Here is a 23,747-nt window from a genome sequence, read left to right on the forward strand (position 1 = left end):
GCACCTTCCTGTCCAGTTATCACATCAACGGAATCGTACCACTTGTGTTTCAATAAGACCACATCCCATTCTTTGAAACTCCAGGGCCTTTGCCAACCTGTTCATCCTTTCATTTAAAAATGAGCCCCCCTTCCCAGGAATGAGCCAGGTGTTTTGTTTTGAAGTGCTTCAAATGCAGTTATTTCAAGTAAGGAGACTGAAACTATACACCATATTCCAGAAGTGGTCTCACCAAGGTCCAGTACAGACGACCTTTTGTATTCCATTTCACTTAGGCCAACATTTAATTTGCCTTCCGAGTCACTTACTGGACCAGCATTCCAACTTTTGATTCATGTTAAGGATGTGGATGGTGGTGAATGCTGAGCTGTTCCACAGTCCAGAAGAGAAACTTGAAACAACTATCCTCAATTGTATTTTTGCAATTGGGTATAAGGTGAGAAAAGGTTTGATATCCTATTTGTTTTGTGGTGATTTTAAATAGTGTTAGGAAAAAAATAGAAATATTCTGGCGACAATCATAACTTTACCTTCAGAGCTATTATTCCACTACACTGTTTTTTATAGGTTTCAAAATCTGTAAGAATCCAGTAACCGTTACCACACCAGGCGGTTGCTTCTGAGGAGAAATGAGCTGCTTGCTTTTCAAGACTCGGCTTTCTTCACAGAAGCTTGGTGTTGTGACGCAGCTACATCTGCTGTTGGCTGAGGTCTAAAAATACCCCACCAGCATAGGTCTAATCACTCCTTTTAAATACAGTTTTCCCCCTTTTTTGATCTCTCCTCATCTTGCCCAACTTAAGTCCAGACTTGAGCTAATTGAGTGTAAATGGAAAGTGCATTCAAGCCTCTCTCAGAATCCATAGAAATGCTACAGTGCAAGTGCAGGCCGTTCGCCCCACCAAGTCTGCACAAACCCCCTCAGAGCACCCAGCCTAGACCCACCCTATCCCTGTAACTGCCCCCACCTAGCCTTCAGCAACTACAAATGTTTGCTGTGGGAGACCGGAGCATCCCATGCAGACACTGGGAGAATGTGCAAACTTCACACAGGCAGACCATCAATGCTTCTAACCTCCAATTACCCTCCGTTCAAGGTAAATTGGTGTGGGCCAAAAATGTCAGCTCTTGCCCGTGACTGATACCATCACTGAAAGAATAAGGGGAGGGGGAGGAGGAGGGGGGAAGGATATCCCGATCTCACATTACCACTGAGTTCTGCAATCTCTCTACATTTCTTCTCCACATCATGCTCTATCTGCCAAATCTTGCCCACTCAATCTGTCTCTATCCCACTTGCAGATACACTCTACCTCTTAACACCAAGATAGATAGGAAAGTAAATTGTCATCAGCAACCATACATTCAGTCCCTCCATCCAAATCATTGATGGAGATTGTAAATAGTTGAGGCCCCACCACTGATCCTTGTGGTGGTACTTAGTTACTGCTGGCCAACCCCAAAAATGTCCATTTTTCCCACTCTGCTTCCTGTTAGCTGATCAATCCTTTATCAATGCTGATATGTTACCCCACTCCCCATACACCATTTTATACGGCACTGCCTTCTGAAAATCCAAGTACACCGCATCTAGAGGTTACCCTTTATCCACCTTGCTTGTTACATTCTCAATTAAACTCAAATTAATTAGGTAAACTTTATTCTCCTTTCAGAGACTCATCTTGCTGTAACGTCCTCCGTAATGGATTCTGGCAGTTTTCCTATGATCGATGTGAGGCTAAATGCGTGCAATTTTTGCCAGCACAGACTAAAGTAATAGCAAGGTGTTGGTTTCTTCTCACTACTCACTATATAAAAATGAACTCTTTAATTATTGGCCATAAAGTTGGATTTTGCTTCTTTTTTTAAAAAAAAAGCAGTCCACGGTTGGAAGCCTGTACAGAACTACTTCTGAAAGTGGGTGAACACCATGTCGGTGAACTATTCCAAACGTAACCAACTCGTAAAAATAGCTATGCATATCTTTTGGAATGTTGTAAATTGTGAACAAACTTTGGGGAGGATGGCTCCTCTGGCACTATTTTGCTTTCTAATTAAGGCAAATTTTAGTGTACATTAGTTACATTTATATTCAATCTGAGTCCTCAACTTTTGAATATTAAATATTTCTAAATTTTGGAATGACTAAAAAGCGGATGAAAATCATGTAGCAAAGCCCAGCATGTCAGATTATTAGTCTTTAGAATGCATAGTAGTTTTGATAGCCTTGCAGTAGATTAAATTTGCATGGATATTTTTCTTATACCAGTTAGGATGTACCAAAATGTTTTACAGACAAACTATTTCTAAGTCATAATTGCTGTTTTATGTGGTGAAATGATAGAAAATGGGCAGCACGGTAGCATGGTGGTTAGCATCAATGCTTCACAGCTCCAGGGTCCCAGGTTCGATTCCCGGCTGGGGCACTTTCTGTGCGGAGTCTGCACGTCCTCCCCGTGTGTGCGTGGGTTTCCTCTGGGTGCTCCGGTTTCCTCCCACAGTCCAAAGATGTGCGGGTTAGGTGGATTGGCCAGGCTAAATTGCCCTTAGTGTCCTAAAAAATAATGTTAATGGGGTTGTTGGGTGACTGGTATAGGGTGGATACGTGGGCTTGAGTAGGGTGATCATTGCTCGGCACAACATTGAGGGCCGAAGAGCCTATTCTGTGCTGTACTGTTCTAAAAAATTTAATCTGTGTTGGTGATAATCACGAGGTAAATGGTGGCCAAGAACATGCGCTGAGTACTATTTTGAGATTATTTACACTAGCTATGTGAAGTGGTATGTGTTTAAAGTATTAGGTTTTTAAAAACTGCTCCTGCAGCAAAGCCAGAGGATCTCTCGTGCCCTGAAAAATTAGCCTCGATTATGCACTTGGAATCCGGCTTTAACACCATTATTCTGTTTTTTTTAAAGAAGCAGAATATTTGAGGAAATTGTGCAGAAAGGCCATGACAGTAATATTTTCAGTGTTAATGCATGTCCATAAAGTCAATGAAGTTGCATCAATTTAACAGATTAACCAACATTACTGATTACTCATTCTGAAAATTTTAGCTTGGGTACGGGGAGGTTTGGAAAAATATTGTTGTCGATTCTGATTTTTTTTCATTTTGCTAAACTTTGGTGGCATAGTTGTTAGCACTGTTGCTTCACTGCACCAGAGTCCTAGGTTCGATTCACTCTGTGCAGAGTCTGAATGTTCTCCCTGCGTCTGCGCGGGTTTCCTCTGTCAAGTCCCGAAAGACATGCTTGTAAGGTGAATTAGACATTCTGAATTCTCCCAGTGTACTCCAACAGGCACTGGAGTGTGGCGACTAGGGAATTTACACAGGAACATCATTGCAGTACCAATGTAAGCCTACTTGTGGCAATAATAAAGATCATTATTATTATTTACTTTGGTTCTGGTAAAATGCTTTAGTTAGATTAAATTCTAGTTTAGAGTCAAAATTTGAACACTTTTTATTTTGTACCTTTGGTGTAGGTATCAGTGGTCTGGCAAGTCCCTCATCCACCATTGTAAAGGCAAAGAAAATATGTTAATGTTTTGTAATGGTTAAATACCTTGCAGTCTCTCCTATGCTCCCAAAACCACTTTCTTCCCCCCCCCCCCCCCCTCCCAAAAAAAAAAACCTAATTTTAGACACATGCTGAACTAGGTACGTCAGATCTACACGTGCAAGAAACTTAGGTAATTTGTAGTGCAAGCATCCAGCACCTTCCTTACTTGCACATATACAAGCACATTAAATTATTCTGTTCATTTGCCCCCAAAATCTGATGTTCCCTTACTGGAGCTTGATTCTAAATCTATTGTAGCAAAATGGGAGGTGGATTTTATCAATTGGGTTATAGCAATTGAAGCCATTATTAAATCCACCAAGCCGTTACGATGGGGGAAGCAGGTTCAATGATTTTCAGAAAATGTTTTATGGAGAAATGATACAGCATCTGGTAGCCAGACCGTACAATTGTGACTTGTTTACATTCCTGATTTTCATTTTGATTTTGAATGTGCAAATAGGAGTTTATAATTGGGGATACCTTTGGAAGACACAATGTGCTTTCTATGGGCATTCCCAAATTTTCTATCATCATGGGTGAGAAAGAGATGGCATGCGAGGCACTGTGGTTGGAGACTGAAACATAGCTGTAGGCAAGTGGATATACTGCACTTCACCAGAGAAGGAATTGGCTACCTCCTGAATTGCTGTAGGAAGACTTGCAGCTGCACTCCATTCACAGGGCCTTCTCATTTCAAATGACAGTGACCACAGCAGTCTGTTTCTACAGGTCCAGTTCTTTTCCAACATCCACTGGGGACCTTGGCAACATCGGCCAGGGAGCTGTGAGGGACTGCAAGTGACCTGATGGATGCTGTGGCCTGCAAGGTCTTGGACATCTCCAAATGTGGCGTGATCCCTGCAGGCCAAAGAAGGCCAACAGCAGTGGCAACCGTGTGAGATGGGTTCTGCTGAGTGTGTTAAAGAATGATGGGAGGAGGCTCATTTGGAGCAATAACACAGCATGGATCACTTGGGTAGAATGGCCCCTTTTTATGCTCCTGTTCTCTAATTTTCCCCAGGATACTGGGTCTGTGGATTGTACAATGTGGGGCCAGAAGGCTCTGTTCAAGAACCCTGACATGGTTTCACTTGCTCAATGTGCTGACTGCAATTCCGAACAAAGGATCCTGATTGTAAACTTTGAACATTGGTGGGGCTCTAACAATACACGTGTCCTTTGCCACGCTGCTATCCCTGCAGGAATGGTCAAGGCTTACCCCTGAAGTTGCAGCTGATGATGACAACTTGGTGGTAGGGGGAGGGGAGAGGGTGTGTGCGGTGGCGACAGTCCTACAATACACCCTCGATACAATTGTAAACCTGGTGGAGATGTGTAGTGTATTGCACTCTTTTACCCTGCAGGAAGGACTTCGCTTGGACATGGCAGCCAGGAATCCCATCCCAACATGCATGTTCCCAAGTCCATTGATTAAATGCATCACTAATGCTCAAAACCTCCAACTGAGACCATTTCAATTTTGTTTAAAGATTGGATGTGCTAAAGAATGTATAAATAGATTAACCTTGTATCTGTTTTGTCTGGTGTAATGCACAGTGACTCTCAGCTGCCCTTGTGCAGAATCCTATTATAATCAAGTTTAAGTGAGATATCCTGGAAAGTAAACAAATCTGTAAAACTTGCAGATGCCAACTGGACCAGGCATCTTCAGTGTGTTTTCTCCTTTGCTGGTCCTGTTCTAAAGACTGTACTCTCTAAACCAATCACCACTTTGTTTTCCCCAAGACCACATAATCTGTCAAATCACCAATTTTTTTTTGTGAATATTTTTATTGACGGTTTTCCATTTTCCTTTTAGCCACAGGATGTTTAGCCACAGGATGCAGCAAATCCCCCAAATCTAGTACAGTACAGAGTGATCATTATTCCACATATACGTACAATTGTTCAGATTATCAATCGTAGTAGTTGCCATTTCCTTTCATATGGATAATGAACAGATACCAGGAAGAGTGGGAGATCGCAGGATAAAGCCATAAGCACATGGCACCATGGGTGCATGCTCTCCTCCCCAGGACAGGGTCAGAGTTACACAATATACTGGATCCCTTGTGGGGTAAAATACAACCAATTAGGACCTAACTCAGCATTCCAAGGCCTCCAAGCGATGAACGGATACCCCAGAAAAAGGGGAATGCCAGGATACTGCCATCGGTACAAGACATGACTTGGCTGTTTACACTCTCCTATATGGTAGCCAGTAAGCCAATTATTCTTACACTCTGTCAGGACTCACAACACAACAGCCCTCACTCCGCTCCAGCCAAATCAGAGGCCCCATTCAGGCAGTCCGGTATCACTGAAAAACTTAAACCAAGGAAACCCTACCAACAAGGAGAGTAAGAATCGTCAAGACACCCATCAGCGGGATATCATTGAGGGAGATACAACCCTCCTCCTCCCAACAAGATGAGGGAAACCCTCTAGAATTAAATATAGCAAATCAGAGCCTGTATCAGCATCTCTCCTACCCAGATAAAGAGAGAGGAACATCAGGATTAGCCAATAGACGGCAGACGTGATCTGGCAATGTACACTTTCACAGAAAGGATACCAAGAACAGAATAGCATAACTTCATAGGAAATAGGATACTGCAGCTGATCCCCCCCCCCCCCTCTCCCAGGCCCCTCCTCCTGGGCCCGGGAGCCCAAGCCTCAAGAAAGAGGACAGTCTGGGAGTTCTTGTATAAGACCACTTGGAGGAGGATAATTTACCCCTCCTTTCAGCCTAATCTCCAACTGGAAAAAGACTTAACAACTCTGAATCAAAGCATTCAGACTCACACTAAAACTCCGCAGCCAACAGGAATATTACATCCCCAGGGAAACCGGATCTCGAGAAGGAGAGTACTCCAGAAGCCCCCAAAAGGGGACATCTCGGGACAGGGGGACCAACTTCCCTGCCCAACATACCCTCCAACTGATCTGGATAAACACAGTTACTACTGCCCTAACCTACTGAATCAAACAAAATTAGAATCACTGACACACTAAAGTAGGGTCCGACAGGCCAAGGATACTCACAATACTCATATGTGGAACAAAGCAAACAACACTTATCGCTAGGCACCCGAGAGGTGCCACTTAGGCCATCATTGAGATTCCACCCATTTCTTCTCATCAAAGAAATCCTAATAGGATGATATGCCCATCGTACATTCCATGAGCCAAGTCATCAGGCAATCACTGTCACTATCTAGATATCCAAGGATTAACTGACTATACCTGAGCATGCACTAGTACATATTTCCCCGTCCTCCAACAACATCAGAAGCGCCAATGACAGCAAAAAAAAAAGGAACCCAGTCTTTTCCAGGATTCATGGTCTGACTGTACCTTCATAGGGGACAAGCAGGGATTCCTTAATCCCAAAGTAATAGAAGCACAAAAGGAGAATATGACACTAGTAGTTCTAATGGAGGTTTTCCTCACCCACAATGAGGACTTGTAAGGCCATACCAACCAAGTCTGTACCAAACGATCAACTCGTCTGTGGCCAACTGTGGAGTTTGCACATTCTTACCATGTCTGCGTGGGTTTCTTCCGGGTGTTCATGTTTCCTCCCACAGTCTAAAGATGTACAGGTTAGGTGGATTGGTCATGCTAGATTGGGTGGGGTTGGAGGAATAGGGTGGGGGATTGGGCATTGGGGTGGTCTTTTGAAGGGCTGGTACACTCAATGGGCCGAATGGCCTCCTTCTGCGCAGTGGGGATTCTATGATAAGGAAGAGATTAAATGACAAAAGGAATGATGGTGCAAGGCAAAGGGAGATAGTAACGAGAAAAGTAAAGAAACAAAAGATAGGTCCAGAGGAGGTATAAATGGAATGCCAGAATCATTACCAATAGGTGCTCTTTGAAAAATAATGAGAACAGAAGTTATGGTCTGAAATTGACAATCCAGAAGGTTATAAAGAAATGTGAGGTGCTGCTCCTCAAGCTTGTTGTTACAGACAGGAGGGGGTTTAATTTAAGAATCCTTAATTTCTCTACAGAAATGTTTTGATTTTGGATTTCTCCCATTATAAATAGTGGTGTATTTTCCAGCCCTTCAGTTTCCAGGTGGTCCAATTTCTATTGATAACCCCACAAAGCTCGTGATAGGATGAACTCAGACGATTACTTTACTTGCACACACTTAAACATGGGAGGAGGGTGGTAATGCTACCTCCTTTTCACTCACACAATAAAATAAGGGGATTGAGATAGAAGGATTTACAGGGCAAAGACCACTGAAAGAAGAATTATTGTTACGTACACATCCAGGGTCGATAATCAGAGTCCAATGGTGAATTCCTTCAGAGATCGCCAGGCTGAACTGATAATTCACTTTTCCTGTAGAATTAACTTCTACGATGAGATAGGCGTGTAGCCAATGGCACTGACGTTCCAATAGAAATAGTGTAGATGGGTCAGGTCCAAACCTAGCACTGTTTCTGTGTTGCTACTGGGTAGATGGAAAGATGGCACACTGAGCATTGTAGCTCCACAGGGCAATATTACAGTTTCCACCAGCTGGGGGGGGGGGGGGGGGGGGGGGGGGGGGGGGGAGGGGTCATGTCCTCTGACTCCCACCTCTCTACTTTAGCTTTGAAAAAGGGTGTATCCCTTTTTGGGTGCCTGAGATTGTGAATATTTAAACCATGAAATTTTAAAAGGAGATTGCAGGGTCCTTTGTCCTAGCAGATGAAATTGGCTGAAATTGGCGAGATCTGGCTTATGAAGCGTAGATGACCTTTGCATAATTCCCTTTGAATTTGGACTCTGCAGCTTCCAGGGGTCGTTAACGTATCTTCAGATATAATGAGATGTAAGGTTCTGCAGTACAGCCAAATAGCTCCCATTATTCGACGGTCACAGTCAGACGTGACTTCAGCCCTTTTAGGTCATTGTCCCATTTTAAAGTGTTAGAAATTAGCCATGAGGACACACATGCATATAGTTGATAAAAATATAGACTGTGAGGTATTAGCCTTGTTACATTGTATTGAGCTTCCTTACAACACTGTAGGAGACCATGGACTGAAAGACCAGAGTAAGAGACAGAATTAAAATGATAGCTTCCTGAAAATCATTGTAAAATCTCTGTTTGGCCTCCACTTTGTTGAGGAGCAGCAAATGCAGAATATCAAATCTAAAGACGCAAATTGCTGTTGCACCTGAAGAGTGCTTAGGGCCCTGGATAGTGGGGATGAGGTAAAAGGGCAGGATTTGCATAACTGCAACTTGCACAAGAAAGCGCTTTGAGTAGAGAATAATTGAAGAGTGTAGCAGTTTCACTGAATGAGTGTTCTCTTCAGCATGCTGGAGGGGCAAGGATATAGATGCATTTGGTGGTGGAATCAGGCTGGAGTGGCGGAAATAATGGAAAATATCCATTAATGTGGGGGCATGTTGGGATGAAACTCAGGAGAAGGGGAACCTATTTTGTTTTTTGGGAGGGAAGCAAAGCTAGAAGAACATGTGTGGTCAAAACAGACGGAGGTGGAAGAATGGGGATGATTCTTTATAGCAAGAAGCTTGGGAGGAAGCTGTAGTCAAAGTAGCTGTGGGAGTCAATGGGCTTATAATAGATATTGATCAACAGCAATTCCCAGAAATAGAGATACAGAAGTTGAGGAAGGAAGAGTTGGAGATGAGCCATATGAATCTTTATATAAATGTTTTTTATTGGGTCTTTGAACAAAATATATTTACCGTTATATACACAGAATAATATATATATACACACACGAGAAGAGCACACACAAACATACCAAAAAAAAAAACAAAACAAAAAATAAAATAACTGGTAGGGTATTATGCACCAGCTCAACAGCAGCAACTCTGGACAATTGGCAATATTATTTTTAACACATAAGTAGGCATCTGTTTTTGGGGGGGGGGGGGGACACTGGGAAGGTAGATATACATTTGGGTGCTGGAGAAACAATTACAGGGGGCAATACACAAATGGGTCTGGTGTTGGTGTTGTCACTTGCTTCTCCCGGACGGATTTCGCCGCCATTGTTGTCTCGAGTTCAGATGTTTGTCCCGTCTTTTCCTTGCTCTCTGTCCCTGTAGATGCCAAGTTTGTTATCGTTTCCCATGCCCTCCTTCTGGCTATCATTCCCCTGCCTCCTCCCCCCCAGCTCTCTGGTTCCCCTTTATTGTTCCCTGTGTCCTCACTCCCCCCCCCCCCCCCCTTCCCCTGTGGTTCACCTTTCTTTCCTCTTAGGTTCACCTGATCCCCCCTCCCCTGGTCTATGTCTCCCTCTCATGCCTTAGCTACTTTCCCCTGATTCTTGGCTACCTGGCTATTCTTCTGCTTGTTCGTTGGTCACAAACAGGTCCCGGAACAATTGGATGAATGGCTCCCATGTTCTGTGTAAGACGTCATCTGACCAACGGATGGCGAATTTGATTTCGTCCATTTGGAGAGATTCTAAGGTCGGACAGCCAGTCTGTAGCTTTTGGTGGTACTGCTGACCGCCAGCCAAACAGGATTCTATGGCGGGCGATCAGGGAGGCAAAGGCAAGGGCATCCGCCCTCCTCCCCAGGAATAGATCTGGCTAGTCTGATATCCCGAAGACCGCCACTTTGGGGCATGGCTCTACCCTCATCCCCACCACTTTGGACATTGCCTCGAAGAAGGTTGTCCAGTACCCTGCAAGTCTGGGGCAAGACCAGAACATGTGGCCATGGTTGGCCGGGCCTCCTTGGCACCATTCACGTCTATCCTTCACCTCCGGAAAGAACCTACTCAGACGGGTTCTTGTTAAATGGGCTCTATGTACCACTTTTAGTTGCGTCAGGCTGAGCCTTGCACACGTGGAGGTGGAGTTGACTCTATGCAGTGCTTCGCTCCAGAGTCCCCACCCTATTTCAATCCCCAGGTCCTCCTCCCATTTCTTTCTTGTTACGTCCAGTACAGTGTCGACCCTTTCTACCAGTTGGTCATACATGTCGCTACAGTTCCCTAAAAGTAGAGCTGGGTCATTCAACATGCAAGGCAGGAAGCATTTCTTCACATGAATGGTAGTGCATATCTGGAGTTCTCCCCCAAAAAACTGTTGAAAAACAAGATAAATGTTTTGACGTGCAAGGATATTAAATGGTTAACGATCAAGAAACAACGTTAAGATACAGACCAGTCATGATCTAACTGAGCAGGCTCAAGGACAGATTGTTTGGGCATGATCATATTTGTGGGATCTTTCTGCGCACTAACTGGAAGCCTTGTTTCCTGCATTACAATCGTGGCTAAAGTTCCAAAAGAGCTGCATTGTCTGCAGAACACTTTGGCATGTCTTAAGGTCATGAAATGTGCCGTTATAAATGCAAGTCTTTCTTCATTTCAGTTTATATTCCAGACGTTACAAAGTATTGAGGGCACACGGCTCCACATGACTTGACTCCCACTACTTCACCAATGCAGCTATGTTTTGCTTCTCCAGGCCCCTGTGCTTTTTTTTTTGCCTCAACTAACCCCTGTGGCACAGAGTTCCACATTTTATTCCTGTTTGTATTCCTTATCCTAGACAGAATGATTTTCGGATTACGCTGTTTTGAGCAAAGAGTTGCAGAGACTCACGACTCTAAGAAAAAAATTCTCACATCTCTGCCTTGAATAAGTGACCCCATGGGCGCGATTCTCCACCCCCCATGCCGGGTGGGAGAATAGCGGGAGGGCCTCCCGACATTTTTCACGCCCTCCCGCTATTCTCTCCCCCCCCCCCCCACGTCTGACCCACGGCAACAATCGCCGCTCGCCGTTTTTTACGGCGAGCGGTGATTCTCCGAGGCCGAGCGGCCGGTCCTTCACGCCCGTTTCACCACGGCAGCAAACACACCTGCTCGCTGCTGTCGTGAAACGGGCGCCAGATGCCTGTTTGGGGCATCTAGAGGCCCGATTGGCACGGGAGCACGACGACTGTGTTCGGGAGGGGACAGGCCCGCGATCGGTGCCCACCGATCATCGGGCCAGCATCCAAAACAGACATACTCTTTCCCCTCCGCCGCCCGGCAAGATCAAGCCGCCACGTCTTGCTGGGCGGCTGAGGAGAAAGACGGCAATTGCGCATGCGCGGGTTGGCGTTGTCCAACCTGCGCATGCGCGGCTGATGTCATCGGCCGCGTCAGCCACCGTGACGCTTGACGTGCGGCCTTGACGACCGTTCTAACCACTGTGCCACCCAGTTCCTGAGGGGTATAAAGAGAGATTGAGAAGTTTAGGCCGCCGTGACGCACGGGGCCGCGCTCCTAGCCCCGCCCGGGGGGGAGAATCGGCCCCGTAAGTGGCCGTGAAGGCTGCCGTGGGTCACGGCCTGTCCCACGGCAGCCTTTACGATTCTCCGCAAATGCGGAGAATCGCGCCCCATATTTTTAACCAGTGACCCCAGAGTTCTCGACTATACCACAAGAGGAAACATCCTCCCTACATTCACCCTGTTAATAGAACCAAAGAACTAGGAGCAGGAGTTGGCAATTCAGCCCCTCAACGCTGCTCCACCATTCAATACGATCATGGCTGATCTTCTCTCAGCCTCAACTCCTTTCCTGTCCGTTCTCCATAATCCTTCAACCCATCACTAATTAAAAATCAGACTGTCTTGTCTCCTTAAATTTACTCAAAGTTCCAGCATCCACCATACTCTGGGGTAGTGAATTCCACAGATTCACGACCCTTTGAGAGAAGTAATTCCTCCTTATCTCTGTTTTAAATCTGCTTCCCTTATCATAAAACTCTGACCTCTTGTTCTGGATTGCTCCACAAGAGATATCTGCTCTACATCTACTTTGTCAATACCCTTTATCATATTACATGGGCTGGTTTAGCATGGTGTGCTAAACAGCTGCCTTGTAATGCATGACAATGCCAGCAGAGTGGGTTTAATTTGCATACCAGCCTCCCCGAACAGGCACCGGAATGTGGCGACTAGAGGCTTTCCAAAGTAATTTCATTGAAGCCTACTTGTGCCAATAAGTGATTATTATTATAGACCTCAATTAGATCTCATTCTTCTAAACTCGGGAGACTATAGGCCTAAACTTCTCAATCTCTCTTTATACCCCTCAGGAACTGGGTGGCACAGTGGTTAGAACTGCTGTCTCACAAGGCCAGGGGCCCAGGTTCAATTCCGGCCTTTGGTGCCTGTCTGGGTGGAGATTACACTCTCTCCCTGTGACTGTGTGGGTTTCCTCTCACAGCCCAAAGATGTGCAGTTTAGGTGGATTGGCCATGCTAAATTGTCCCTTAGTGTCCAAAAGGTTAAATGGAATTATGGAGATGAGGTACTCTTTCAGAGGGTCAGTGTAGGCTTGATGGGCCGAATGGCCTCCTTTTGCACTGTCGGGATTCTATAAACTTCAAGATTTTGATCAAATCGTCTCTCACTCTTCTAAACTCCAGTGGGTACAGAATTAACCTCGCCAACCTTTCCTCACAAGACAACCCGCCCATTTCTTCCATTAGTCCAGTAACATTTCTCAAAGTGCTTTATAAGAAGTTCTCATCTTGTCTCGGCCAATTGATCCTTTCCTTGTTAGCGCCAATCAGAACGTGCAATTTGTCATTAATCTGCAGTCAAATGAACAAAAACGACCCGCCTTTAAACCCAGACAGAGGCTAGAACACGCCCACCTCGCCGAGTTTCAGCCCTTCTCTGCTGCAGCCAACCCTCCCTCGCACTGTCACAAACGCAGCTCCGTAAAGCTGACGGGTGTCGTAAAGCAGCTCTTGATCAGTCGAGTGGGAAACCCCGCTCCCTCTTTTTCGTAACCACGGCTTCGTTGGGCAGTAACGGGTGAGTTGGCGGAGCTTTGGGCCGCGGGGAATCGGTTGAGATTTGCTAAAACGATCCGCTGTTAACCCGTTCGTGTGTCTTGTCTCTTTCCAGGAAGATGCCGGCCAAAGGCCCTTTGCAATCGGTCCAGGTTTTCGGGCGGAAGGTGAGGAGAGGGCCTGAGGCCCAGCGCGCCGTGCGGCCGCGGCTTCCCCCTCACTCGCGCGCGCGCGCGTCCCCCTCAGCCCGCGTGCTCCGGAGCGGCTTCGCGCGCCCGAGAGGTTCTGGAACGCCGCGCGAATCCCGGGCCAACGTTCCAAAACCGAACCTGATCCCGGGCTCGCGTTCCATTCTGGGCTGCTCGTGGCCCGGACGTCACTGCCGGCATGGTCTGGGCCATCGGAGTAGGCCTTCCGCTTCCCACCCTTCCCTATGCCACTGGCCGCCCTTGGTGAGGGGAAATCTCACTTCAAACCGTGTGCTGGCCAAACGTGGTTTGTGTTTAAGCGCCCGCCGCTTTGTCGAGGGGTGGTTTGCAGAATTCGTGGAATAATCATGACCATTTGGCCCATCTAGTCTGCACCCATTCTCTGAAAGAGCATCCAGGCCCATTGTCATGTCCTATCGCCATAGCCCTGTAACTCCATGAAGCCTTTTCACACTAATGGGCAATTTAAGGACAATCCATCTAACTTGCACGTGTTTGGATTGTGGGAGGAAATCGGAGCACCCAGAGGAAACCCACCCAGACACAGGGAGAACGTGCAAGCTCCACATAAGCAGTCACCCAAGTTCGGAATGAACCCAGGTTTCTGGCGATGTGAGGCAGCAGTGTTCATCACTATGCCACCATGCAGTCCTAAATTCAAGACATTTTTAGTACTCATGTTAAAACTTTATGTGCAGCACCAAGATCTAGATCTGCATTTGCCTTTCTTTGAGACTTGAATCCACTGGATTACATTGAAAGCTGGTATAAAAATGTTATCATAAAGCCAATCCCATTTCTCAAACAATTGTAGCATATTTAAAAGGTGATTGTTGTTATTTTTGTCGAGCAGTCCACGTTGGCAGTTTTCCTCCATGTGAACAAAAAGGTTTAATCATGTTTACTGATTGACCCTGTTCCTATTTCCCTTCGATAACCGTTCCTTATCCAACTATCCAATCCTCAACATTACTGTAGTTTTTGCTTCAACCTTTAATTCTCTGAGTGAATGCCAGAGCTCCACATTTCTTAAGGAAAGTTGCTCTGAGCCTGTCTAAAAACCTTGAGTTTGTGGAGCAGTCCACGTGTCTGCATCCTCTATTCAAGTCATTGATATATAGTGAACAGAAGTGACTCCAACCAGAATGATGAGGGACAGCTCTAGCCACTTACTGTCACTCTGGAAACATTACTTTAAAAAAAAAAATTAACCATTCTCAATTCAGTTCACATAACTCCCTTGATCTTTGCTGGTGATATGTACCTTGTCAACCTCTCCTGAAGTGTGTGTGCACTGCATTTCACTCTTTCAAAGAAATCTGAGATTTAAGTCTTAATGCCCTTTTGGAATCCTTGCTATCTGCTATTTTGCAAAATATGATTCCAGGGAACATAGCCGTTTTCTCTCTCTGGTTACTAGGCAGCTTAACTAAGGTGCACGTTAACGGTAGCACAGTGGGTAGCATTGTTGCTTCACGGCACCAGGGTCCCAGGTTCGATTCCTGGCTTGGATAACTGTCTATGTGGAGTTTGCATGTTCTCCCGTGTCAGCGTGGGTTTCCTCCAGGTGCTTTGGTTTCGTCCCACTGGTCCCCAAAGATGTGCTGTTAGGTAATTTGGACATTCTGAATTCTCCTTCAGTGTGCTGAATAGGCATCGGAGTGTGGTGACCAAGGGATTTTCACAGTAGTGTCATTGCAGTGTTAATGTTCGCCTACTTGTGACAATAATAAAGATTATTATTACTTAATATTTTCTACTTATCCATCATAAGGAACTAAACTCAGTTGAAGTTGCGATTGAGAGGAGAGATGTTTTGTATGATACTACCGTTTAATGGTGTTGATTGTAAGAAATGGAGTGGACACTCCTTTTTGAGCTGCTATGGAGAAGTTCCCAGCTTGGTTTGAACCCTTTTCATCCTGTGGGAGAGCTGGCTTTTAAATGTTACATAGGAATCAGGAGCAGAAGTAGGCCATTCAGCCCTTTGTGCCTGCCCTGCCTTTCCATCAGATCATAGCCAATCTCTTCCTGGTTTCAAATCCACCTGCCCATCTGTTGCCCATATCCCATTAACCTGTTTGTTAATCAAAAATATATTTATCTCCCTCTTGAAACTAGTAGAACATAGAACAGGCCCTTCGGCCCTCAATGTTGTGCCGAGCCATGATCACCCTACTCAAACCCACGTATCCACCCTATACCCGTAACCCAACAACCCCCCCCTTAACCTTACTTTTTTATTAGAACACTATGGGCAATTTAGCATGGCCAATCCACCTAACCCGCACATCTTTGGACTGTGGGAGGAAACCGGAGCACCCGGAGGAAACCCACGCACACAGGGGGAGGACGTGCAGACTCCACACAGACAGTGATCCAGCCGGGAATCGAACCTGGGACCCTGGAGCTGTGAAGCATTTATGCTAACCACCATGCTACCCTGCTGCCTCAGATGACTCAGATTCCACCGCACTATTGGGCAGCGTGTTCCACAAGTTCACCACCCTCTGCGAGAAGTAGTTCCTCCTCATCTCAGTTCCAAATCTACCGCCTTTCAACCTGTATCTGTGACCTCTCATTCTAGATTTCCCCAGAAAGGGGAACATTTGCTCTATATTTACTTTATCAATCCTGTTTAGTATTTTATTTGCCTCCAACAGATCCCCTCTCATCCTTCTAAACTCCAGCAAGTATAATCTCTCCTCATACGTCAACCCTTGCATCCCCAGGATCAATCTGGTGAACGTCCTCTGAACTGCCTCCAATGTCACCACATCCTTCCTCAAACGAGACCAAAACTGGACACAATATTCCAGATGTGGACTCACCAACACCTATACAGTTGTAACAGTACTTCTCTACTTTTATACTCCAGTCCTTTTGCAATAAACACTAACATTCCATTTTCCTTTTTAATTACGTGCTGTACCTGCATATCGACTTCCTGCGATTCATGAATAAAGACACCCAGATCCCTCTGCTCAGACCCATCTTGAATCTGGTTTCCATTTAGTTAATAATTTGCCTTGCTATTTTTTTCAGCCAAAATGGATAACCTCGCACTTGTATACATTAAATTCCATCTGCCAGATTTTGGCCCAATCTCCTAGCCTATCCATATACGTCTGTAAAATCTTTATCTCGCCTTCACTGTCTGCTTTCCCACCTATTTTAGTATCATCCACAAATGTTGCCATATTTCACTGTCCCTGCTTGAAGATCATTTATATAGATTGTAAACAGTTGAGGTCCGAGGACTAATCCCTGCAGCACCCCACTAGTTACAGTTCGCCAGCCAGAGAAGGACCCATTTATCCCGACCCTCTGCTTTCTGTCAGTCGGCCAATCATCAATCCAATCTAGTACTCAATCTCCAGTCCATTGTGATCTCACCTTCTGGATCTCCTTGTTTTACAGAAAACAGCAACTGCTGTTGCCCACTGTAAAAGAGGAAATGGCCTTATTAAAGTAAATGGAAGGCCCTTGGAACAGATTGAGCCAAGAACCTTGCAGTACAAAGTAAGTAAAGTTTGTGTACGGAATGGTAGTTGCCATTTATGTTTACAGGGTTTGTGTTTTGCATATTGTGATTATTGGAATGCATTTTTATCTTTCAGAATTATCTATCAACAGCATGTAGGCTTTGCCCATTGTGGGTTAGGTGCAATGGAGAGTTTTGACATTTAGAACACTGATTTTGCCCAGTGGAATCACGAACCATGCAAATCGGGATGATGCTGGGTTTTGAAATGAGGATCTGAACCCACACCCTTCAAGTGAAGTCCCTGCTTTTGGAGAGGCTTTTGCTGTTCACCCCTTGGATTCAGAACAGAGATGTTGACCATGACCCACTTTCAAGCTCATTAATGGTTTCTAGAAACCCGTGTTTAAGCCCAGAAACTGGTGGTGATTTGTTGCAAAGTATGCAGTCTTTCTGTCTCTGACTGGAAGGTGTGTGCTGGAACAGGGTAAAGGGCATTGTTTGTAGGGGTCATTGAAAGCAAGATTTTGCCTTCATAGCATGTATTTTTATATCTTCGGGATGGTTCAAAATGCTTTACAATTAATGCATTTTGAAGTGTAGTCACTTATGTGGCTAAACATGGCAGTCAATTTGTGCATAGCAAGATCTCAGCAGTAATGGTTGGTTTTGGGATGAACACTGGGGTGTGCCTCTTTCTCTTCGGATTGGAGTCTTTGCACCCCAGCAGAGCAGCAGTTGGAGGCTTCATCTTAAAAACAACACATCTCCAGCAATAAAATACTTCCTCGATCTAGATTATATGGTCAAGCCTTGTAACAAAACTTGATACCCACAAGCTGGCTCGGAGGTGAGAGTGATCGTATGTTCCAGTTTTGGCTGAGATTCTGTTCTTTCTTTGAATTATTTTGGCGAGTGAATTCTGCACTTTTGTCGCCGTTCTCTGAGCTGAAAACCCATCCTGTGCAACATCTGTGACTTGCCTTGGAATGGGGGAAACTATTAAACACTTGGATTAATCAGCTGCAGACCTGTTTTATGTGACTTACTGTGAATTATATTTGCTGCACTTTGGTTGAGTGAAATAATGAATTGCAAACTGTTTCGGAAATATCATCCTGCTTGATTTGCCAAAATGTCGTTCTTCTGTAATTTTGGTGTTGGCAGGCATGTTTGACAAATTGGAACACCAAGGGCTGGATTCTCCGAAATCGTGTTCAGCATGGGGTGGAGAATGGCCGTTTACCTGGAAATCTTAGCCGGCGCCGCTCCCCTGATTCTCTGGATCCCGTAAAATTGCTTGCGGGTGATTTGCGCGGCTAGGGGCCATTAACCGAGGCCCCTGGTGATTCTCCGCGCAAAACTGGCCAAATTCCCAACGGCGTGGTTCTAACTACGTATTTCTGGTCGGGAACCTCTGATGGTGGCTGCGGACTCGGTCTGCGGCCGTCCTGGTAGGGGGCCTCATGGCCTCAAGTCGGCCAGGGGAGCGATCGGGCAACACGGATCCGTGGGTGTGCGCGATCTTGTGGGGGTGCTTGCGTTTTTGATGCCGCTCCGCGGTGCGAGTCTGCCATGTCCCACAGGGCAGCTGTCACCGCGCACGTGTATGGACTCCCAACTGGAAGTGCGGGGTCCCGTATCTGCAGCCAGAGCTGCGGGAAGGACTCCGGGGTCCTGCCAGCCCCCTGCAGGTAGGAGAATTGCTCAGGACTTTCTTAAGGAAATGGGACATAGCCCCATTTTTGGAGAATCCAGCCCCATGTGTAATCTCCGACCCACTTTCCTCATTTTGAGAAAAAATGTCCACTGTTCCTAACACCATGGATGCAACAGCGAATGGTTCTCGTCTGGACCACTCCGAATAAGTACATTGACTTAAATTTCATAAGGCCGTTACTACAATGCTTGACCTTGAAAACAGTGTGTCCATGACTATGTACCCTGGTCTACCTCCAAGGCTGCAGGAATTGCAGTTTGAAAACTAGGTTCTCTTGGTTTTTTAAAGTGTCCTTTAATGAAGCAGAGACTTGACCAATGGTGCTTGTATCCTCAGGAAATTGCTTTGATGAGAGTACTTGGGCTGCTAAATGCTTTTATCTGATCTCTCTGGGCAGTAGCTTTAATGCTGCTTTGGGAGTATTTTATGGTGTGTTTGACAATGAAATATTCCAAATGGATTTAAAAGTATAATTTTCTTTTTTGTTAAAGCTTTTGGAACCAGTTCTGCTGTTGGGCAAGGAAAGATTTGCTGGAGTCGATATTCGGGTTCGAGTGAAAGGAGGTGGTCATGTAGCTCAAATCTATGGTAAATAACATGGTGTTCTGCATACTATTGTAACGAGATTCTCTTGTATGACTATTCCTGACTTTTAGTCAAATGCCTGGAAAAACTATGACCCAGGCATGAAAACGTTGTCTCCCCTCGCCTTCCAATTCTTGGCTCTCCGAGAGGGGAAAATTGACATTTTAACGTTTGCTGACTGATCTTTGTGCAAAGATAGGAGAACGATGTTATTGGTGGTGAGGAAGAAAGCGGTAGATTGCTGTAGATCAGATGGACAGGAAAGTGATGAGTAGAATTCAGTCTGGAGAAGTGTGAGGTAATGTAGATAGGAGCAAACCACGCAAGGGAATAAATAATACAATACTGGAATTTTAGAGAAACCACCTTGGAGAATGTCCACAGATCCCTGAAGATAAATAGAACAGGTGGTCAATTGGCTAACAGAACTTTCCTTTATTAGCTGAGGAATAGAATATAGAGGTGGGGAAATTGTTAGACCTGTTTAGCCACAGTAAGAATATTGGGTACGGTTCTCGTCACTGCATTGCAGGAAAGATGTGAGTAACTAGAGGTGTTACGGAGATTTGTGCGAATGTTGCTCGGAGTGGAAGATTTTAAAAATTAAAATTTAGAGTATCATTTTTCTGATTAAGGGGCAATTTAGCAATACCAATTCACCTACCCTGCACATCTTTTACGTTGTGGGAGTGAGACCCACACAAACACGGGGAGAATATGCAAACTCCACATGGTCAGTGACCCAGGGCCAGGATTGAACTCGCCGCTGTGAGGCAAAGGAGCAAAAACCAAGGGATGTAGATTTAAAGAAATTTGTAGAAGGATTAAAGGAAATTTGAGGATTTTGTTTCATCTGGTGGGGTGGTGACTGGAACTTAGTGCCTGAAAGGGTGGTAGAGGCAGAAACATTCATCATGTTTGAAGAAATATTTGGATCTGCCCTTGAGTTGCCACAACCTACAAGGCTACAGACCAAGAGCTAGAAAGTGGGATTAGGCTAGATAGCTCTTTTCGGCCAGCAAGGACATGATGGACCAAACTGCGTCCTCCTGTGTTAATTTTTCTTTTTTCTATTAAATCTGCTGGGGTCTTGAAGGGGGGAATGTCAATGTATAGTCGAGGCCTACTTATGATCTTGGCTTACTGGCGTCAGTCAAGTGACTTGGAGCTCCCTCCATCACATTGATCCTAACCTCACCCTCTCTTCCCCCCCCCCCCCCCCCCCCCCCCCCCCCCCCCCCCCCGCCCAATACATAATAGGAGGGATGCATGGGAGTAAGTGATTCTAAGTTCTTGATAACTTTTTGATGCGGTTTGTTTTTCCCATTGCAGCTATCCGTCAATCCATTTCTAAAGCGTTGGTGGCATACTACCAGAAATGTAAGTTCTTGTCAGCTTTTTGATTCCAGCACGTTTTCTGTTCTTCCAAAAATTCCAAACATTTGGACAATTTTTTTAACATTTGGAATTACCAATGTTGTTTTCCAGATGTAGATGAAGCCTCCAAGAAAGAGATCAAGGACATCCTCATACAGTATGACAGGACCTTGCTGGTTGCTGACCCACGCCGCTGTGAGGCCAAGAAATTTGGTGGACCTGGTGCCCGTGCACGTTACCAGAAATCGTACCGTTAACTTTTTTATTTGACTGTGGCAAATAAACATGTAACTGTCATACACTGGCTCTTTGTATTTCATGATTGGTGATGCATCTCACTTTATTGGTTAATATGCCAGTGAATATAGAAATTTGCAGCACAACAAAGCCACTGGATTGCTGGTCTCCAGACATCACTGGCTGGATTCTGTTTTTTGGACTATGTCCCCACACTTTCGCGCCAGAGAAACTGGAATGAAAGGGGCTAGCAGTGAACCATCGTGAAGCTCGCAGCTTTTGCTGCAGATATGGCCCCCTCACGTCCGGGTCAGAGGCCACGCATGCGGTCTCCAGTGGCCACGCCGTGCTCCATGGCGGACTCAGACCGGGGAGCTGGACCTTAACATAGTGCCCCCGATCGGCTGCCTGACCACCCAAAGATTGCCCGGTCCGCTATAAGGCCCCCCTGCCCTCCGATCGGCACGCCCCCCCCTCTCCAACCAGCAGGACCGTGTTAGATCCACACCATCGGCACTTTGGCTGTCGGGGGCAGGGAATGGGCGGGTGGGCCTCCAGCAATGGTCGCAGGTAGGCCTCCAGCAATGGTCGCAGGTAGGCGATAGCGCTTTTCAGGGCCCAGAGAATCAGGGAACTGACGCCGGTCCCGATTCCATCCGGGGAAATGGATTCTCTGCCGCCGGCTGCGATTTTGGCATTGGGGTGCAGAGAATCCAGCCCCACATCCCCAAAAAGCTTACGTGGAACATTTGTTTTCTTAAATGCTCCAGATTTTTAATCTGACCTCGAAATTTATTGTCCCTAATTTACTGACTCATTTATCGATTAAACTAAATATTTCCTGATGTTTACCATAAGCAACTTGGACCATATCTTGTTGGGTATTGTAGAAGACCACGTGCGCTCAAAAGTCTTTGTATGGAATTTTGCACTGGAGCTTGGTGTAAATAGAAGAGCCACAATGTACATGCAGGGGGTTGGATTGGATTTGGATTTTGTTTATTGCCACGTGTACTGAGGTACAGTGAAAAGTATTTTTCTGCGAGCAGCTCAACAGATCATTAAGTACATGAAAATAAAAGGAAATACATAACTAGGGCAACACAAGGTACACAATATACCTATACAACACCGACATCATGTGAAGCATACAAGGGGGTGTTAATCAGGTCAGTCCATAAGAGGGTCATTTAGGAGTCTGGTTACAGTGGGGAAGAAGCTGTTTTTGAGCCTGTTCATGCGTGTCCTCTGACTTCTTCATCTTTTGCCCGATGGAAGACGTTGGAAAGTGAGTAAGGTGGGTGGGAGGGGTCTTTAATTATTTTGCCCGCTTTCCCCAGGCAGCGGGAGGTGTAGATGGAGTCAATGGATGGGAGGCAGGTTTGTGTGATGGACTAGGCTGTGTTCGCGGCTCTGAAGTTTCTTGCGGTCTTGGGCCGAGCAGTTGCCATACCAGGCTGTGATGCAGCCCGATAGGATTCTTTCCATAGTGCATCTGTAAAAGTTGGGTAGAGTAAGAAGTCTTACAACACCAGGTCAACAGGTTTGTTTCAAACACTAGCTTTCGGAGCACTGTCCCTTCAGGTGAATGAAGAGGTATGTTCCAGAAACATATCTAGACAAATTCAAAGCTGCAAGACAATGATTAGAATGTGAGCATTTGCAGGTAATTAAGTCTTTACAGATCCAAAGTTAGGGGTAACCTCAGGTTAAAAAGGTGTGAATTGTCTCAAGCCAGGACAGTTGGTAGGATTTCGCAAGCCCAGTCCAGATGGTGGGGGAATGAATGTAATGCGACATGAATCCCAGGTCTGGTTGGGGCTGCACTCGTGTGCGGAACTTGGCTATAAGTTTCTGCTCGGCGATTCTGTGTTGTTGCGTGTCCTGAAGGCCACCTTGGAGAACGCTTACCCGGAGATCAGAGGCTGAATGCCCTTGACTGCTGAAGTGTTTCCCGGCTGGAAGGGAACCTTCCTGCATGGTGATTGTCGCTCATTTGTTGTCACCGTCTGCATGGTCCCGCCAATGTACCAAGCTTCGGGACATCCTTTCCTGTAAAAGTTGGTAAGTGTTAATGTGGACGTGCCTAGTTTCCTGAGGAAGTATAGGCGCTGTTGTGCTTTCTTGGTGGTAGCATTGACGTGGGTGGACCAGGACAGATTTTTGGACAGAAATTTGAAACTGCTAACCATCTCCACCTCGGCCCCGTTGATGCTGTTAGGGGTGTACAGTTTACTTTGCTTCCTGAAATCAGTGACCAGCTCTTTAGTTTTGCCGGCATTGAGGGATAGATTGTTGTTGCTGCACCACTCCACTAGGTTCTCTATCTCCCTCCTGTATCCTGACTTGTTCGAGATCTGGGCTACTATGGTTGTATCGTCGGCAAACTTGTAGATGGAGTTGGAACCACATGCCACGCAGTCATGTATTAGAACATAGAACAGTACAGCACAGAACAGGCCCTTCGGGCTAAGTTCGCAGCCTTGCAGGGCCCTGGTATTGAGGATTATTGTGGAGGAGATGTTTATTATTACTGATTGTGGTCTGTGGGTCAGAAAGTCGAGGATCCAGTTGCAGTGAGGAGCCAAATCCTAGGTTTTGGAGCTTTGATAGGAGCTTGGCTGGGATTATGGTGTTGAAGGTGGAGCTGTAGTCAATAAATAGGAGTCTGATGTAGGAGTCTGTGTTGTCGTGATGCTGTAGGGATGAACGAGGGCACGGGAGATGGCGTCTGCTGTGTACTGGTTGCGGCGGTATGCGAATTGCAGTGGATCAGGGCGTTC

At 45.7% G+C, this 23,747-nt stretch overlaps 1 protein-coding gene across 1 annotated transcript; it reads left to right on the top strand.

Annotated features, from left to right (window-relative positions):
• The first annotated feature begins 13,195 nt into the window (after positions 1 to 13,195).
• Positions 13,196 to 21,026, top strand: rps16 (ribosomal protein S16). The gene is made up of 6 exons (XM_038780906.1): positions 13,196 to 13,374; positions 13,468 to 13,519; positions 16,982 to 17,083; positions 19,257 to 19,353; positions 20,683 to 20,730; positions 20,839 to 21,026. Exons 2-6 carry the CDS (start codon positions 13,472 to 13,474, stop codon positions 20,982 to 20,984), a joined length of 441 nt encoding a protein of 146 aa, XP_038636834.1. The 5' UTR covers positions 13,196 to 13,374; positions 13,468 to 13,471; the 3' UTR covers positions 20,985 to 21,026.
• The last annotated feature ends 2,721 nt before the right edge of the window (positions 21,027 to 23,747 follow it).

The sequence above is a fragment of the Scyliorhinus canicula genome, chromosome 20, assembly GCF_902713615.1.
Source record: "Scyliorhinus canicula chromosome 20, sScyCan1.1, whole genome shotgun sequence".
NCBI classification, from domain to species: Eukaryota; Metazoa; Chordata; class Chondrichthyes; order Carcharhiniformes; family Scyliorhinidae; genus Scyliorhinus; species Scyliorhinus canicula.